Source organism: Bombina bombina, chromosome 11 (assembly GCF_027579735.1).
Source record: "Bombina bombina isolate aBomBom1 chromosome 11, aBomBom1.pri, whole genome shotgun sequence".
In the NCBI taxonomy this organism is placed as follows: Eukaryota; Metazoa; Chordata; class Amphibia; order Anura; family Bombinatoridae; genus Bombina; species Bombina bombina.
The window spans coordinates 74,286,263-74,307,316 of record NC_069509.1 but is presented as its reverse complement, the minus strand read 5'-3'; the positions used below and the strand labels follow the sequence as shown (position 1 = coordinate 74,307,316).

The following is a 21,054-nucleotide window of genomic DNA, read 5'->3' as shown; positions in this document are numbered from 1 at the left end:
GAATTACCCAATCTATCCCATTCCTTAGCAATTACTGCAGAAATAGCATTAGGAACAGGAAAGACTTCCGGAATAACCGCAGGAGCTTTAAAAACCTTATCCAAACGTATAGAATTAGTATCAAGAGGACTAGAATCCTCTATTTCTAAAGCAATTAGTACTTCTTTAAGTAAAGAGCGAATAAATTCCATCTTAAATAAATATGAAGATTTATCAGCATCAATCTCTGAGACAGAATCCTCTGAACCAGAAGAGTCCAAAGAATCAGAATGATGGTGTTCATTTAAAAATTCATCTGTAGAGAGAGAAGATTTAAAAGACTTTTTACGTTTACTAGAAGGAGAAATAACAGACAAAGCCTTCTTTATGGATTCAGAAACAAAATCTCTTATGTTATCAGGAACATTCTGCACCTTAGATGTTGAGGGAACTGCAACAGGCAATGGTACATCACTAAAGGAAATATTATCTGCATTAACAAGTTTGTCATGACATTTAATACAAACAACAGCTGGAGGAATAGCTACCAAAAGTTTACAGCAGATACACTTAGCTTTGGTAGATCCAGCAGGCAGAGGTTTTCCTGTAGTATCTTCTGGCTCAGATGCAACGTGAGACATCTTGCAATATGTAAGAGAAAAAACAACATATAAAGCAAAATAGATCAAATTCCTTATAAGACAGTTTCAGGAATGGGAAAAAAATGCCAAACATCAAGCTTCTAGCAACCAGAAGCAAATGAAAAATGAGACTGAAATAATGTGGAGACAAAAGCGACGCCCATATTTTTTGGCGCCAAATAAGACGCCCACATTATTTGGCGCCTAAATGCTTTTGGCGCCAAAAATGACGCCACATCCGGAACGCCGACATCTTTGGCGCAAAATAACGTCAAAAAAATGACGCAACTTCCGGCGACACGTATGACGCCGGAAACGGAAATGAATTTTTGCGCCAAAAAAGTCTGCGCCAAGAATGACGCAATAAAATGAAGCATTTTCAGCCCCCGCGAGCCTAACAGCCCACAGGGAAAAAAGTCAAATTTTTGAGGTAAGAAAAATATGATAATTAAAGCATAATCCCAAATATGAAACTGACTGTCTGGAAATAAGGAAAGTTGAACATTCTGAGTCAAGGCAAATAAATGTTTGAATACATATATTTAGAACTTTATAAATAAAGTGCCCAACCATAGCTTAGAGTGTCACAGAAAATAAGACTTACTTACCCCAGGACACTCATCTACATGTTTGTAGAAAGCCAAACCAGTACTGAAACGAGAATCAGTAGAGGAAATGGTAAATATAAGAGTATATCGTCGATCTGAAAAGGGAGGTAAGAGATGAATCTCTACGACCGATAACAGAGAACCTTATGAAATAGACCCCGTAGAAGGAGATCACTGCATTCAATAGGCAATACTCTCCTCACATCCCTCTGACATTCACTGCACGCTGAGAGGAAAACCGGGCTCCAACTTGCTGCGGAGCGCATATCAACGTAGAATCTAGCACAAACTTACTTCACCACCTCCCTTGGAGGCAAAGTTTGTAAAACTGATTTGTGGGTGTGGTGAGGGGTGTATTTATAGGCATTTTAAGGTTTGGGAAACTTTGCCCCTCCTGGTAGGAATGTATATCCCATACGTCACTAGCTCATGGACTCTTGTTAATTACATGAAAGAAATGTATATCCCAACTACTTTCACTTTAGACTATGCAACACAATATAGGGAGCGCTAACAAGCAGCTATAGACACAGAAAAAGACAAAAATGATAAACAGTATAAAATATACAGTACTTTAATAAATAAACAAATTAAGCAAGCAATACAAATAATAATAACAATGATAAAATAAAAGTTATACCACCGGTGGATTAAACAATTAAAAAGTCCAAAATATGGTTAAGAACTTGGGGAATTCTATGGATGGGAGTTTTCAGAATAAAAAGGCACAGTCCAGAGAAAGTGCAAAGTTAAGCTGAATGTTTATGATGTACAAACACAATGGTTTTAAAAGATATTTTGCTGTTACTTATACACACAGGTATAGATTATTTCTAATGTAGAGGGTGTTCATTCCCCAGTAGCATAGGTCTTAAAATCAGCTTGTGTAGGAAGCCTTTAGCGTCACTTTTAGACAAATAACTCAACCGGAATATGACATCTATATTAAGAAGTCCCCGTTACCTTCTGGTTGCAATTGTGGCCCTCCTCGTCGCTTCGGTGTGCACTCCCCAACTCCTGTGTGAGCGCTGCCATCCTGTCTTCCGGGTCACATGCTGTTATTGGACCAACCAGAAGGGCGGATTGCCGGTTTCAGAGTCCCAAGCGGATTACGATAGATGCCAACTAATACAAATGGCAGACTCCGTTAACCCTTTGAGTGCTAATGACAGCTCTGAGCCGTCACAGAGTTTCCCACTCTGGTGCTAATGACGGCTCAGAGCCGTCACTAGCACTCTCCCACCTTGAGGGAGATCTGGGGTCTCCCACCCGCTCCTACCCCGGCGATCATGCCTGTAGAGTGACAGGCATCGCCGGGGCTTCCCGTTTTGCGTGGTGACGTCATGCGCAATAACGTGATGACATCACTGCGCAACTTTATTTATACTTAACAATGTTAAGTATAGGAGCAGGGGACATGCTGCTTAGAAACCTGTATCTCAGGCATCTAAGCAGCTACAGACCCCCAAGACCCACCATTGGAAAGGTAATCGTCTAATCTTTCCAACAGTGTAAGTCCTAAAAAAAAGTAAAAAAAAAAAAAGTTCAAAAAATAAAAAAAAACATTAAAAAAAATCTTAGCACCCAGGTGGGAAAGGAGAAAAAACGTGTGTGTTTGAAGTAGATGCTGGTACAGAATGCTCTGTATGAAATCATCAATTTTAACACTGCACCTTGTAATCCAACTCAACGCGTTTCAGCTCAGCAGCCTTTGTCAATGTTTGCATTACTGTCCTAGATAACTGTTTTAACCCCACTAAGGGATTAAATACATAGGTAAAGTTTCACTTCAGAGCCACAAGCATCAGCTTATTATTTCACCTGTATTCCAGTTCAGATATCTTCAAAATCTGTCCCGTTAGGGAGGTCTGAGGACAGGTTTAAAAACCAGTGGTCTAACTGAAGCATTCATAATAGATTGGAAGAGGGAGAGACAGTGTATGAGAAGGCCATTTAGAAGCAGATTGCAGTAGTCAATGTGTGACAAAATGAGGAGATGAATTAGTATTTTTGTAGTTTCATGAGTAAGAAAAAGGTCCCATCTCCATTATTGTAGCCAGTTAGGGAATGATATAAATAAGATCCTGTACATACTGACCAATCACTTTGCAGCATGTAGTAAGGTCAGGGTTTTTCATTCCACTGAATGCACTCCAGCCTCTTGGGGGAGTGCGAACAAAAGCTAAACTTTAAGACCTCCGTTTACTCCCTTGGTTGCAAGAGAGACCTGCAGCTCATTTTGTAGCAAGAGAGAGAGAGAGAGAGAAAGGGGGGGGGTTCAAATAGTTTCAGAGAAAAGGAGTATTGCACCACGATCTATGGGAAGATAAAAAAGAAGCCAAAATGGTTTGATCACTGCTGGCAAAATACACAGAATTCTATCGTATTTAAACAAGATGAAAAATAATCAAATGTGGGCTGAGGCTTTGAAGCCAACTAAGTAGGTTAACTGGTTTCTTATCTGTGGTCAATTCCTACTGTATGATCAATGCGTCACCTACAAGCGATGCTCTGAAGCACCTGTGAGTTGTTATCATTGAGCAAAACCGCATGTTTACCTACAGGATCATGTAAAAACAAATATTATATCTATTTGTTGCATTCAAAGAGTCACCGAGTGCTTCAGCAATTAAAAGGGGCAATGTGTGGCAGCAAGGTTTACAACAATGTTAAACATTGTTGCAAACACTGCTCTTTTAGAGTGATGAAAGCATGTGCAGTCTCCTGATGTCATATTAACTCAACTAGGTGTATTCCTCAGCAGAGGAAACCAAGAGAATGAAGCAAATTTGATACTAGTCATGAATTGCAAAGTGTTTTTTGAACATTGCATGTGGCGAGGGCGCCCATTGGTCGTCAGTCTGCTCCTGAGTTGGTGCCCCTTTAAAGGTACAGTAGGCATATATTATTATTATAATTTATTTGTATAGCGCCACCAAATTCCGTAGCGATTGGTACAGTGATAGGGGTATACAATGACAAGGATTTGTGATAAAATACAAAACTGAATAAATCTAGTACAGGAGGAAGAGGGCCCTGCTCCGGAGAGCTCACAGTCTACAGGTTTAGGGTGCAGAGACATAAGGTTGGGGTAGCTTGTCACATCGGTTGTATTTGCAGCAGTGAGTCAGGCAATTCATGTATTAGTTTGGTTCGGATGAGGGATAGATGAGAGATGGTAAGCCTCTCTGAATAGGTATGTTTTCAAGGAGCGTCTGAAGCTATACAAGGTTGGAGACAGTCTTATGGAGCGGGGTAGAGCGTTCCGGAAGACAGGAGCAGCACGTGCAAAGTCTTGGAGACGGGAGTGGGACGTAGAGATAACAGGAGTGGAGAGACGTTAGTCAGAAGTTGATCGAAGAGGACGGGATGGGGAATATTTCACGATGAGAGAGGAAATATAGTTGGGAGTTAGACTGTTGAGTGCTTTGTAGGTTAGGGTTAATACTTTAAATTGTATTCTGGAGTGTATGGGGAGCCAGTGCAGAGACTGGCAGAGCGGAGCAGCTGATGTAGATCGGCGACTAAGGTGGATGAGTCTAGCAGAAGCATTCATAATAGAGGCAGTGTTTTGAAAGGCCATTTAGAAGTAGATTGCAATAATGAATGCGTGACAAAATGAGGGAATTAATAAGTATTTTTGTAGTTATTTTAAGTAAGGAAGGGACGAATTCTGGAAATGTTGCGTAGGTGTGAACGGCAGGATTTGGTAAGTGCTTGTATATGTGGGTTGAATGTGAGTTCTGAGTCAAGTGTAACCCCAAGACAGCGGACCTGGGGTGAGGTATTGAGGATAGAGAGTCTCTAACCGTCAGAGAAATGTCAGGTGTTGGATGTCTTGAAGAAGGGGGGGGGGAGATAAGAAGCAGCTCAGTTTTGGACAGATTGAGTTGGAGGTACTGTGAAGACATCCAAGAGAAAATTGCAGAGAGGCCGTTGGAAATCTGGTTGAGTAAAGAGGGAGAGATATCAGGAGAGGAAAGATAGATTTGGGTAACTATCATCAGCATATAAGCGGTACTGGAAGCCAAATAAGGCTATAGCTAACTGTATAATATATCTAACAGTGTTGTTTTAAAGGGATAGACATGTCAAAGTTGAAATATAAATGGGTGCATTTCAATGTAAAATAGCAATATACTTCCATTAGCAAAACTGCTTATAGTAAAAGTTATTGCAGTTTTTCAGAAGCATATGCACATATGCTGTGAGGGCCTGTGTACAAGTATTCAAACTCAGAGAGCTAGTATTGTGTCTGTGAAGACTTCATTTCTGTCATACAAGCCAGTGCTCACTCTCTGAGAAGGTGTTTAAATACTGGTGCACGGGCTCTCACAGCATATGTGAGTAGGCCACTGAACAGTAATAATCTAGAAGCATTTTTGCTAATGGAAGTTTATTGCAAAAATGCTTCTATTTAAAACCGAAATGCACTAATGCAGATTTCAATTGTGGCCTTTAATTTCAACATGCATAATGCCTCCCTCTGAGGTGATAGCTTATTTTCTGGTATATTTATATCCCTGAATTTTACCCATAACCCCCTTGGGCTTCCCACCAGCAGGGAGCACACATGAGTCTTGGTTATGAAGCAGGTAGTACGGCTTCTCATTGGCTGAACTGTCCGATGATGCAGTATCATAGGCTGACTTCAGGTGCCCTATTTACAACTATCATTATCTGTTCCTAATCCTTAAATTTTGACTCTGATCCATTAACTACCCAAATAGTTTGCACATCAAAGACCAAAGTTTTACTTTGGTCCTCACACGTGTTGCGTTAAAATTGCAGCTGGACTAGTGGGCTGTAGGGGCGGCATATTTGTTATTGGCCCCCTGCATGTGTATTATGATCCAGGGATGTGAGAAACAGTTCAATTCTCTACACTGCACTGACCTTTAATATCAATATAAAAGGATATGAAATCCAAAAAAAAAAAAGTTCTTTTGAGATTCAGAGTATACAATTTAAAAAAAATAGTTTGCAATTTGCTAAACTTGATAGTAGAAGTAAATTAGAAAGTTGTTTAGTATTACATGCTCCAAATGATGAAAGAAAAAAATGTGGGTTTCATATCCCTTTAAAGCTTAGTAACAGAAATTTATATACACATGCAGAACTAGTTAACAGGCCCAGTAGTGACCTGGCTTAACTCTTGTGTATAGTCAGGACAGAGTGCGCAATTGTAGTGTATTGAGGAAAAAGAAGCCAGAGCAGATGAGATTAAGATTGTATGTTGCTCACAATCTCCCCCCCCCCCCCAAAAAAAAAAGCCTTTAAGGAAATACTATCACATCTGCTTTGATGCGAGTCCAAGAAATTTTGGCTTTAAGACATAAGTATATTTCAGATCTTATATTTTTTTCAATATGCAATATACAGGAGGCATTTGAGTCTGGTGATGTTATTATAGTTATGTAAATTGAATTGATGCAGCTTAATTGATTAAAGGGCCATGATACCCAAATGTTGAAACACTTGAAAGTGGTGCAGCATAGCTGTAAAAAGCTGTATAGAAAATATCACCTGAACATCTCTATGTAAAAAAGAAAGATATTTTACCTCAAAAATTCCTCTGTAGCCACCTCCCATTGTAAAGGATTTCTAAGCAGCAAATCAGCTTACGTGCACACTCATCTTATTTCCCTATTCAGTTTAAAGAAGTTTACTATGAAATCTCATGAGATCACAGTAAAAGAGTTCATGACCTCAGCACTGCTGATGCTGATTGGCTACGGTTCATTTTTTTATTTTATTTTTTACCTGCAGCTGAGTATAACTTTTTACACAGAACTTACTCTGCTGAGCTGAGGAAATTGTGAGGTAAAATATCTTCCTTTTTTACATAGAGATGCTCAGGAGATATTTTCCTGTCAGCTTTTTACAGTTATACTGCATCAGTTTCAAGTGATTTAGCATATGAGTATTATGTCCTTTTAAATAACCTAAAATAGTTATTATTTGTAATTACTTGTAGCATCTGAAGAGACAGAGGTAAGAGGGGAGCAGTGGCCCTGGCCACACAGAGCTTAAAGGGACACTATACTGTGTTTATTTTTTTGTCCCCTTTAATGTGTTCCCAATGATCCATTTTACCTGATGGGATGTATTACATTGTTTACAAAGACATCCTTTACATTTATTTTGTTATTCAAAATAGCTGTTTTTGTTGGTTACAACTGCCACCTATGCTGAAAATTACACTAGAGCAGTGCTGGATATTATTATTTATTATTATCGGTTATTTGTAGAGTGGCAACAGATTCCGCAGTGCTATAAAAGTTATGTAAACATGAAGGTGCAGAAGAAATCACACTCCCAAGGGGGGGGGGGGGGTGACATAATAAAATGTTAATTTTCAATTGTTATCTTTAAGGGTTCTATTCTCTAAAGCTCCCTGGTCAGCAGAGGTTTTATAGGCCCCTCAGGGAATGTTTTAAAGGATTTGAGACAGTGTCTCATTAAGAGGAGGTCCCTATTTTTTATGTGAATGACACTTCCATAACAATATAGTGCTCAGTAAAATAAGATAATGATCTCTATGCCCCTAACGACTGGTCTTTGTGCATACAGTGACGAGAGAGAGAAAGAAAGAGAGAGAGAGAATAATAAACTCTACCCTCCCTGCAAGCTCAGCCCATTTGACTGTATTGTGGTGTCAATTAGCAAAAACAGCGACTTCATATACAAAGATAAAGCCAAAGGTGCAATTTCCCATACATTAAACTCTGCAGCTTGGTACAAGAAGTTATTAGAAACCAATTTTACAATACACTGTCTCTTTAACATCTGCAATGTTTACACAAACAGCAATAATAATATATATTGTTTTATATTTTTTATTGATGTCTCTGCTTTGAAAACATTCTCATATACCATAATATTTTGTTCAAAGGACATATAATTCCAAATTACACTTTCATGGATAGAGCCTATAATTTAAAAAAAAAAAAAATCCTATTGACTTCTATTGGTAAATTTACTTTTTTTTTTTTTAAATGTACATTTTATTTTAACTTTCAGAGCTTAATGTTAATTTCCATGTCTCTAAATACATTTTATAACAGGTTATAGAATTGGCTAAAACATTTTTTTTTGCTTATAATCACTTTCTCTGAATGTTTAAATATAGCAAAAATATGTGAAAAATGTCTTCTACGTAGTTTTCATTTGCTGGTGAAGTCAAACTGCATATTTCATAATATTTCCTGTTGAAGCTTCTTTTTATGATTCAAAATGAAAACTATTTCTTGAATACTTGTTGTTTTCAAACTTCATATCCCGACTAGTCAAACTTTGGTTGATAGTGGCCTTATCAAGTAAAAGCTATTTAAGGTATCAAACTATATATAAAACAAATCTTAAATATTTTTAAGGCATATGAAACTCAAATTTTTTCTTTTGTGATTCAGACAGAGCATCCAATTTTAATAAAGTTTCCAATTTGCTTTGATTATCAAATTTGCTTCGTTCTTATGGTATTCTTTGTTAAATGGCAGCAGTTTTACAAAACTGCTTTAAAGGGACAGTCAACACCAGAATTTTTGTTGTTTAAAAAGAAAGATAATCCCTTTATTACCCATTCCCCAGTTTTGCATATCCAACACAGTTATAATAATACATGTTTTACCTCTGTAATTATCTTGTATCTAAGCCTCTGCTGACTGCCCCCTTATTTCAGTTTTTTTGACAGACATGCAGTTTAGCCAATCAGTGCTCACTCCTAGGTCACTTTACGTGCATGAGCTCAATGTTATCTATATGAAACATGTGAACTAATGCCCTCTAGTGGTCAAAATGTATTCAGATTAGAGGCAGTCTTCAAGGTCTAAGAAATTAGCATATGAACCTCCTAGGTTTAGCTTTCAACTTAGAATACCAAGAGAACAAAGCAAAATTGGTGATAAAAGTAAATTGGGAAGTTGTTTAAAATTGCATGCCCTATTTAAATCATGAAAGTTTTTTTTGCACTTGACTGTCCCTTTAGCAATGTTTGTACATTGTGCTCAAAATCAGTTTTGCAAAACTGTTACCATATAGTTTTCCACACAACATGCACACTACCTACATAGGTAGGTATCCTCTATCTGAATAACGAAAGAAAAATTTGGGGTTTGCTGTCCCCTTTAAAGAAAAAGAGACAAAAATAATTTTCACTAACCAGATTTCACAATTTAGAAAGCAGATTACAGAAGAAAAGGAACCTTTAGCAATTAAAGTATGGGATAAGACCTAAATAAAAGACAGAAATGATATTGTGACAAATTCCTCTTGTTGTGACGGGAGATATTTGCTTGCAGGCAAGGCGTCTATGTTCCAACAAGTTTCTCAACATACAAGTGACATACACTAGAACAATGGGTTTGACTGAAGGAGGCTAAAAGCTACTTCACCCTGTAACTTCCATTCCACCAACTGCCGGTTGCCTTTGGGTCTTAGAGTTTGGTGCCATATGCACTCACACAATTAATTCTACCAAGGGGTTCCGCAGGGGAGGAAGCTGGTTGTAGTAGAGGAGCAGAACAGTTATGCTGCAGGAGGTCAGTAATATGTAGACTTAAAGGGATATGAAACCCACCTTTTTTTCTTTCATGCTTAAAAATGCATGCTCTATGTCAGTGATGACCAACCTTGGCACTCCAGATGTTTCAAAACTACAATTCCCATGCTGCTTGACTGGACTTCAGAGTGCCTAAGCATTATGGGAAATGTGGTTCTGAAACATCTGGAGTGCCCAGGTTCGCCATCACTGCTCTATCGGAATCATGAAAGTAAAATATTAGGTTTCATGTTCCTTTAAAAGAGACCTTCAACAAGTTGAGATTTTTATATAAATGTTTAGTTATGTATAATCAAGCACCTTTGCACTATATTTTTGCTATTTATTTTGCCCCCCTTTCCATGTAATTTAGCTCTGAAAATTGAGGATTGTATGACTTTGCAAAACAATGTTATATAAACATTATGACAGTAGCTAGTCTTGTTGTCTGCAGACTAAAGCTCAGATTGGCTACTCCAAATAATGTAAATGGCAGGGGGATTTTAGCTGTTTAAAAACAACTGCAGTAAAAAAGATGTTTATTTGTTTTAATTTTTTTTACACTTGGATGATATTTTATTCTATAGCAACACAAAAGAAATGTCATGTAATTCCAAGGAACTTACTGTCCCTTTAAACATCATGAGACAGCACAATAATTGGATAAGTGATATGGTTTACATGCCTCAAATAATCCTAATGATAAAATAAATAATTAGTGCAGTTATGGGCAGATTCTCAAAGACCTTTAAGAAAGTGGCTTGAGCAAAGCGAAATGCGTTACAAAATGGGTCTGTGTCACACTTTGGGGTTGATTTATCAAGCTGCATTGAACAGGGGCGTACATATGCACCCCTGTCCACCACAGCTCGCCTCTGGCAGGCTGAATTCCACTGCCGGAATTCAGCATTGCACACGAGTGCTATTTTGGGCTTGCATGCAATCCTGCCCCCTGCCGGTGCACAGCCAATCACGAGTGGGAAGGAGCTGTCAATCTTCCCGGTCAAATGAGACCGGGGAGATTGAAACTCACCACCTAAGAGGTGGCGAAAGCTTAGGGAAGCAGCGGTTTGATGACCGCTGCTTCCTAAATACGGACAGCCGGTTCTCTTGTGAAAACTTGCAGTCATAGGCAGGCGAAGGGGTTGATAAATCGACTCCTATATGGTTAAATGAACTTAAAATAAAATGGTTGGTTTTAAAAGCAATACACGTTTCAGTCATCACTGGATAATCATTAAAGGGACGTTAAAATTAAACTTACAGGTGTCAGATAGAACATGCAATTTTAAACAACTTTCCCATTTACTTCAATTATGAAATTTGTTTTGTTCTATTGATATCCTTTTGTTTAGAGTAAACCTAGGTAGGCTGATAGGAGCTTAGGAGTGTGCACATGTCTATAGCAGCAGTGTTTGTTTTAAAGCAATGTTATACAGTTACAATGTTGCAAACTATGCTGCCAAAAAGGTAGAGATGTGCACGCTCCTGAGCTCACCTAGTATTACTGTTTAACAAAAGATACCAAAAGAATTAAGCAAAATTAATAATTAAAGTAAATTGGAAAGTTGTTTTTAAAATGTTGTTCTCTATCCAATCAATTTAAAGGGACAGTAAAGTCAAAATTAAATTTACATGGATTGGATAGAGCATGCAGTTTTAAAGAACTTTGCAATGCATTTCTATTATTTACAAATAGTAAACAGTTTGTGCATTGTCCTTGTGACTAGCAATGCCCATCTTTATGAAGATGGGCGAAAACACATAAAAAAAATACAACAATTTTTTATTGAATGATTTGGATCTAGAAATTTACAATTTACAAAAATATACTCACACAAGTGACTATCAATGTTGGTTAAATCCTCAGAATCACACAAACTCTGATAACTATAAACAGCCCTGTATAGTTTTCAATGTTTGTTCTGGTTCAAATTCATTCAAAAATGTAGCAAGCTCTGGCACGGCAGGTGTTGCAAACATACAAGCCAGGTAATAGGATTACCACATGTAGTAGCAAGTTTGTGGGGCACATAAAAAAGGTGTATGTAGGACTCTTAAAATAAAATTCCACCTTGGGCTTTTTTTAGCTTACAACTTAGAATATATATATATATATATATATATATATATATATATATATATATATATATATATATATATATATATATATATATATATATATAGAGAGAGAGAGAGAGAGAGAGAGAGAGAGAGAGAGAGAGATAGAGATAGATAAATAGATAGATAGATAGAGAGAGAGAGAGAGAGAGAGAGATGATTGATAGAGAGATGATAGAGCGATGATTGATAGAGCGATGATTGATAGAGAGATGATAGAGAGATGATAGAGAGATAGAGAGACCCTAATGTGGTCCTGAGTCTATTACCATTTGGCCAAATGCTGTAAATAACTCTTCCATTTTGCTTTTAATCAAGATGTGTGCTAGACTTTATGTGTTGTGTTACCAAACATTTAACACTTTATATTCTAAGGCTAGCAGTTGATATTATAATGTTAACTTAAATTTATAAATATATTTTAATGGCACAATAAACTGTATAGGAAAACATTTGTTTTCCAGTTTTTATAAGTGTAAAAACTCCAACATTCCTATGCACCAGGCCACTCAACTGAACAATTAAGTCTCTATCATTATTATTATTATATTTTATTAATAATGCACCAGCTTATTACGCAACACTACAACATTGCGTACACAATAATCAAAAAAAGACATTTACATACATCATAAAGGGTAGAAGGCGCTGCCTGTGAGTCACTGTTAGCTGGAAACCACCTTTACATAAGGACAGATGGACCTGTGAGCTTACAGGTTATGGCTATTAGTTGACAACAACTATTACGTGATAGCGTCTCTCACCATTAAGGCTCATTATAAAGAGAATTGATCATGAAGTAGAAAGAGTGCAGCACAAGCTTTTTTTTTTTTCAACAGATACTCTCTTTTTTTATAAATTAATTAGATTGTAGCTCTCTGGCCAGGAAAATGGTTCCATTTACGTGTATCACTCTGATAATAAACACAGCTAGTGTTTACCTGCTATTGTATCCCAAGTTACACAAAGCTGTACACACCCAACCCACTCAGTATATAATGACAGTAAATTGAGAGGTGGAATTAAGTTACCCGTCTGTAATAGCGGGTGGGAGAAACCCTGAAGCAAAAAAGATGGTTCTCCTAAGGGCTTGTGTGTCAGCAGAAAACCTTGGTCGACTGGACTATTTATTTACGTGTTCTCACAAGTACACCTCACGGGTAGGGAGGCACCTATGGGTGCTGGAGCGTCTGTTTACACCAAACCTACAGAAGATATTAAATCAGGGTGCTAGCACAGAGGTCTACTTGCTTCCAGAACAAATTATTTTCTGCAGTGGCATGCACTTACCTGTAGAATACCAAGATTCTAATCTCATAAATTATCTCTTAATATAGCTACAGTATATGTTCTAATTATAATTCTATATAATTTCTGGAAACAAGTTTATTTTGCTGTAATAAATTAACATAGGTGTTTTAATGAATTCTGGATAGTTTTGTTTGGGTTTTTAGATTATACATAAACAAACAAATAGCAAATTTAAACCTAAAGTACAATAAAATAGTAAGAAAATTGAGAGCTTGGTAACAGAGCTAAAAACTCAAGTCAGTGATGACCCCAAAAGCTGGCACACTTTGATGACATGGCATCTTGCCATTGGCCAGAATGAAGATGCCATTGAATTCAGATAATATTCCAGTTATGTAAAATCCTTTGATACATTATCTTTCTCACACACACACATACAGATGGATATAAGGATATTGTTATTTTTTTTTTTACTTTATTGATAGTGTTCTTCTCCTGAATTATTCAGCGGTCCTCTCTACCAATAGTGCTGTGGGAGCTGCCATTTTCAGCCAGTGTGAATTAGTAGGAAGTGCATAACGGATACTGCTCTGTTGGTTTCAATTTAAAGGGATACTAAACCCAATTTTTTTCTTTTATGATTCAGATAGAGCAGGGGTGGGCAAGACTTAGATCGCGGTCTACCAGTGGACTGCCTGTAAGATTTCAAAAGTCTGCATAATAATAGAAAGATTTCTCACACATCTACGGCGGCGAGGCTCTTCACTCAGAATCTAGAATTCTAGATAAAATCTAGATTCTGAGTGAAGAGCCTCGCCACCATAGATGTGTGAGAAATCTTTCTCTTATGCAGACTTTTGAAATCGGCTATGACTCTGAGTCTAAGACGGCGGTATGGGCACTGTACTTCAGCATGCACGACGTGGCTATAGCTGAACTCACTGCACCAGCTTTGGTTACAGGACCTGCCCCCTAATCAACATGGCCTCCAGCCAATAAAATAACTTTGTAGAATGAGACTCGAGCCGTCTTGATTGTAAGACTACTTATCATGCGCGGTACACATATAAGGTTGCTTGATGGTCCCAGTGTGACATAAAGAGAGAGCTCTCGCAGTAAGTAAAGAAGAGCGCGGCTGTATTTGTTAAAGAGTGCAGCTGATTTTCAAAGCTGTATTATTTGTGTCAAAAATAAAATTTTCAGCCAGCAGGTCCTATTTGTGTCAAAAATAAAATTTTCAGCCAGCAGGTCCTATTTGTGTCAAAAATTACATTTTCAGCCAGCAGGTCCTATTTGTGTCAAAAATTACATTTTCAGCCAGCAGGTCCTATTTGTGTCAAAAATAAAATTTTCAGCCAGCAGGTCCTATTTGTGTCAAAAATAAAATTTTCAGCCAGCAGGTCCTATTTGTGGCAAAAAATTCAATTTTCAGCCAGCCGGTCCTATTTGTGGCAAAAAATTCAATTTTCAGCCAGCAGGTCCTATTTGTGGCAAAAATAAAATTTTCAGACAGCAGGTCCTATTTGTGTCAAAAATAAAATTTTCAGCCAGCAGGTCCTATTTGTGTCAAAAATAAAATTTTCAGCCAGCAGGTCCTATTTGTGTCAAAAATAAAATTTTCAGCCAGCAGGTCCTATTTGTGGCAAAAAATTCAATTTTCAGCCAGCCGGTCCTATTTGTGGCAAAAATAAAATTTTCAGACAGCAGGTCCTATTTGTGTCAAAAATAAAATTTTCAGCCAGTGTGTGCTGGACTGTTCTTTGTGTTTTTTGAATAAATACATTATTGTAATTATTATTATTAAGGCTGGTGTTTTTTGTTAGGTGACCACGTAACTTGGAATACAATTAGAGGTAGCCCTTGCCTTACAAAAGTCTGAGATAGAGCATGCAATTTTAAGCGACTTTCTAATTTGCTCCTATTATCAAATTTTCTTAGTTCACTTGCTATCTTTATTTAAAAAGCAGGAATTTAAAGCTTAGGAGCCGACCCATTTTAGGTTCTTAAAATTGTATGCTCTATCTGAATCATTAAAAAAAAAATGGGTTTAATATCCCTTTAAATGCAATCAGTTTTACCCAACATAATTTTTTCAGGCATAAATACAATATATACATTTATGTCCCTTTAAGGACTACAGTAGGACCCTCTTCTCTAGAAGTATTTTCTAGGGATAAGTGATAGAGCCAGTTAAGCACAATCGTCTCACTCACCTTGAGGTGTCCTTTGTGCATCTGAGCGCGCTCACACATCTGCAGAAAGTATTTCACATTGTGCTCATTGAGAATGATGTAAACAGAGACCTTCTTTTTAAAGCCAGCTTCAAGGATGTCCTTTAAGATATCCAGATCAGTAAACAAGTCCATCACTATAGCTATCACCTGCAAGTGGGGAGAAACAAAGAGAGAACACACTTAATTGCAGTAATCATCAAGGTATTGTAAGGACACTAGGTTGTCCAAATATATTTGTACTCATTAGAATTTTTACCCCAAATATTAACCAACATATATGTATGAGAGTCTCAGCATCCTCAGTTAAATGGTGCCTCTTGATTCAAACAGTAGTTTTATATATTGTCAGCATTCTAGCACAAATAAAATAATATTAATCTAGACAGTCAATTAGCCATTCAGAACCTGTATTAAAAAGGGATATGAAACACAAATTATTTATTTCATGATTCATACAGAGCAGGGGTGGGCAATTACCACGTTATGGACTACATCTCCTATAATGGTCTTTCGGGCATAATGAATGCAAAGCATCATGGGAGATGTAGTCCATAACACGGTAATTGTCTACCCCTGATATAGAGCATACAATTTTAAGCAACTTTCTAATTTACTCCTATTATCAATTTTTCTTTGTTCTCTTGGTATCTTTATTCGGAAAAAACAGGAATGTAAGCTTAGGATCCAGCCCTTTTTTTTGGTTCAGCACCCTGATTTGTGGCTAAATGTAGCCCAGGGTGCTGAACCAAAAAAATGTCCGGCTCCTTAAAAAAAGAACAAAATTTGGGTTTCATATCCCTTTAAAGAAGAAATTTCAAAAAAGGAAGATGTGCCTTTTATATTATACATATCAAATTTAGGAACAGATGAAAGTTGTTTTTTTTTTATTCTAGAACAAATGTTTCTTGGGAATTTGAATATTGAAATGTTCTTACAAGATGTTAATATTTGCATTGAAAATGTAACATTCAAATATTTTTATTCAAACTTTAATTCCCAGGCTTGATTAACTAAATCAGATGTTCTGTGGTGAGAGAGAAAGAGAGAGAGAGAGGACAAAAGGATTAAATAGCGCTAATCCTGACAATTTATACAATTGTACACGCACACATATACTGTATATATATATATATATATATATATATATATATATATATATATATATATATATATATATATATATATATATATATATATATATCTCCATATGCTATATGAAAAGACAATACATCAATGAATTTTTATGCAGACACATGGATCATTGTGTTATATCCAAGCAAAGTGAATAAAGGATAAATATAGTATATACAGTTCAAATTTTATGAATAGAAACCAGTAGTGGATAAAAAATATTAAAGTTTGCGGAGGATATACATAGCACCTCGCACTACTTACAGGATTTTACCCCAATCTTATGGAGGTAAGTTGAAGACACTGTAGGGGGGCACTCTTTCCCCCCCCCCCAGCCCTTATGGATGAGGATTTTTCTGTGGTCTGTCGGCTCCAAATTAAACAATTCCCCTCCGTTTGGTGAATTCTTAAAACCCTCTCGTGTTTCTTATAGTATGGTAGATTCTCAGGTATCCCGGATATCTAGGCCTAGAACCTCTAGACAGCAGCACAACTCCAGCCTATAATCTGTCTTTTACACAAAGGTTGATTCACTTTGCTTGGATATAACACACTGATCCATGTGTCTGCATAAAAATTCATTGATGTATGGTCTTTCCATATAACATATGGATATATATGTGTACAATTATCTAAGTTTTCAGGATTAGCGCTATTTCACCCTTTTGTCCTCTTTCTCTACATACCTTTCTTTTAAGGCTCTTTCCCACAATACCTTCATTTGGGCTTTGCCTGCGTTCTTTAGTCTGACAGCCTGGGAGACCGTATCTCCTATGTTTGTTGTTCCACCCTACTCTTTTTGCGCATTTCATTGTTCTCTTTTGTTTTATATATATATATATATATATATATATATATATATATATATATATATATATATATATATATATATATATATATACACACATACATATACATATATACATATACACATATACACACACACATAGATATATACACATATACATACATATACATATATAAAAATATAATATAAAATAAATAAAATATATATATATATATATATATATATATATATTTTTTTTTTTATTTCAACCTCATGCACTCACTCCTATAAAACTTCTTGTTTACCCTGGTGTCTCCTCTTAAATTACTTTGTATGCAAATTTCTCAATGATGAGGGCACTCACAGGACTTAACCATAAAGAAATATTTTATTAATCAAAGCATTACATCAACATGTATAATGGTCAACGTTTCGGCCCAAACATTAAGTGTGTATGTACAGTATGTGTATATGTGTGTATGCGCGTGCGTGTGTATGCGTGCACATATACCTATATATTTATTTATGTTATCTAAAAATTGTGTAGAACTATCCAATGTAGCCAACATTAAAAGGGACAGTAAAATAAAAATGAAGATAGAACATGCCATTTTAAACAACTTTCCCATTGACTTATATTATCTAATTTGCTCTGTTTTCTTTGTTGAAAAGCATAGAGAGCTGCATAGCAATATTAGAGGTTAGCTGGTGATTGGTGGCTACACATCTATGCCATATGTCATTGGCTTACCTGATGAGTTCATGTAGCTCCCAATACTGCATTAATGCTCCTTCAACAAAGGATACCAAGAGAATGAAGAACATTTGATAATAGGAGCAAATTGGAAATTAGTTTAAATTTAAATATACCCTGAACTATGAAAGAAAAATTTTGGGTTTCAAGTCTCTTTAAAAGGGACATCCTTATGCAAAAAATGAAATTATTAGCGTGTGTAATATTTGCATTCCTGACCAAAAATTAACTATGAAAATTTCCCACTCAAGGTCTGTTAACAACAAGTGGGCCAATCACCAGTTAGACACATTTACATGTATTATCAAATGCACTTTATTCTTTTGGCACCCTTTGTTAAAAAGCATACTTAGGTAGGCTCTAGTGCAGTAATTCACTATTTGAAGCTCGCTGGTTATTGGCGACTATGCACATATGTATTGTCATTTTTAGCTAGCTCCCGGCAGTGCACTGCTGCTCATGAGTAGACTTTAACTATGTATTTAACCATTTTCAGGGGTTAAATATAAAAAATAGTTTTAAGCAAGCAATAATGAAATAACAAAATGCTCTGTCAGATTAGAGCATTTTCTTTTTGCTCTTTTATGTCCCTTTTTGCAATCATAGATGATGAACAGCTGTATGAATGCCCCTGAGGAGCCAATGTTTTATAGAACCCTTAAAGGTTGTTTGTGAAGGGGCTTTGTGGAATAGCTTAAGGCAACATATTCAAGAGACAGGCGATAAAATAAAAAATAACAAAAAATTGCCAAAAGGGAGCGCTGCTACTATGATGTGTGGAGAGGAGTCAATCTTCAGCAGAATGTATGAATCAAAAGGGAAGGGGGGGGGATAAAATATATGACTGGAGACTTAACAGTCTTGAATGAGACTTATTCCTGCAGGACATGATTATGAGAGTGTAAAATTGGAATGAGATAGAGCTGTCCAAAGTGTTGAATTACTATATACAGTGTGTGTGTATATATATATATATATATATATATATATACACATATACATACATATACACACACACATTATATATATATATATATATATATATATATATATATATATATATATATATATATATATATATATATATGTGTGTGTGTGTGTGTGTGTGTGTGTGTGTGTGTGTATATATATATATATATATATATATATATATATATATATATATATATATATATATATATATATATATATATTATATATATACACACACACACACACACTAGGAATAAGTCACATTTTTTAAAATCTCTGCTGTAATCTCCTACTTATCCAGGACTAGTGTAAACTACAAGATATATACTGTGTATATATATATATATATATATATATATATATATATATATATATATATATATATATATATATATATAAAAAATTATGTGTGTGCGCCACATAACGTCTGTTTAGGCAACATCCGACCGCATATATGTCCGTGGTTCATAAGGTTATAGAGTTCAGACATACCTATTAGAGAGCGGAATGTAGTGGACGTAGCGAAAGCAATACAGTACAAAGCAAATGCAATGCCAGGTGTATAATGGTACAGTTCATATTCAACCTATAATACAGTACATAGGTCTTGATATAACAGTGTATCAACTCCTAAGCATGGTAGTGTTATCTGTGAATTTTTTTTTTTTAAATCAAAAATACATTACTGTGAAGTACATCATGGTTTCCAAATGCAGCGAAACAAGTATTTAGTCCGTCAAGCACACTACAGTATCCCATATAACTTTGCTATTCAAACACATGGATATATTATATGGGATTCTTATACTTATAAGTCAGCAAATATAGAAAAGCTCCAAAGCACAGCAACTATAGGATACCGTGTGTTTCAAATAGTGCTATTCATAATCCTTTGCTTCGTGCCGCTCATGTATCCATGGTGACAACTTCAAAACTCTTTTTGTATGGAGTTCTGCTGTTGATTTAACAGGTCTGTTTCAAACGTCTGTCATCAACAAGAAGAGTCTAAAAAACCAGGAGCCCAGCGCAACACTTATTTCTATACAAATATTGCTTCTCACACACAGTGGTAATAGACTCACATATATCGTAATAATATTGGCAATACGAGTGTAATACGGTGGGACAATGACTGTACCTGGGGTTTATTGACTCTACTCTTATTGCTAATATAATTACGATATATCGGAGTGTATTACCTTTGTGTGTGAGAAGTAGGTTTGCCACTTTGGCCATGTTTTCCTGGACAGCTATGAGTTACACATGCTGCAGGGTGTGCAGGGAGGAACATAAATAGCGCTGTCTAGGGTTACTATTAATGTGCTATCCAGAGGCGCGATGCATGTTCCCCTCTGCACACCCTGCAACATGTGTAACTCATAAGAGTGTTGGGTCCAAGGGACCCAGGCAGCCCTTGTCAAGGGGCAACTTTCAGTGACTTAGTAAGTCACTGTCAGACCAAGACCATTACGAACAAAGATGCAGAATTGGTCAGGGGTGACATTCAAGGTTGGACAAGTGCACCTCTGCCCTTCCTTCCTTCCCAAGTATTGCACAATTGTGTATCGGCATTGATTGCATGCAGGTAGGCAGGCTTAGTAAGGATAGTGGCCAGGCTAGTAGGTTTATATGCCAATTAGTAGTGTTACTACTGGGGGGGGGCTCATTGCATTCTCTGACCCAAGCAGAATACATTTCTTGAGCCGCCCCTGCTCATAAGTGTAAAGGAAAATATGGCTAAATTGGCAACCCTAGTGAGAAGTGATATTTGTATAGGAAGAAAACTCTTGAATCAGAGTTGTGCTGTGCTCCTGTTTTTTAGCTGGGGTGCGCTGACATCATAAGAGAGATGCTATCAACCCATTAGCTAGTAACACATGAGAACTGAGTTTTACCCAAAAAAAATTTTTTAGAATGCGATGCAAATTAAACAGATTACACACTGCAACAGATTAGTAAAAGTTATCTTTGCTAAACCTACCCGGATCTGTAAAGCACAGATTATAGTATAATTTGTTCTCATCCCCTTTCTAAATA

General features: G+C 36.5%; 2 protein-coding genes across 2 annotated transcripts in view; one reads left to right on the top strand and one right to left on the bottom strand.

Annotated features, from left to right (window-relative positions):
* SLC5A10 (solute carrier family 5 member 10) overlaps window positions 1-21,054 on the top strand; it is a 519,796-nt gene that overhangs the window by 197,326 nt on the left and 301,416 nt on the right. The gene's annotated exons all lie outside the window — the stretch shown is intronic.
* Window positions 1-21,054, bottom strand: part of FAM83G (family with sequence similarity 83 member G) — a 101,868-nt gene that overhangs the window by 38,208 nt on the left and 42,606 nt on the right. Inside the window, exon 2 of the mRNA XM_053694329.1 lies at window positions 15,353-15,520. Coding sequence (XP_053550304.1) covers window positions 15,353-15,520 — 168 coding nt within the window. The remainder of the gene's footprint in view (window positions 1-15,352; window positions 15,521-21,054) is intronic.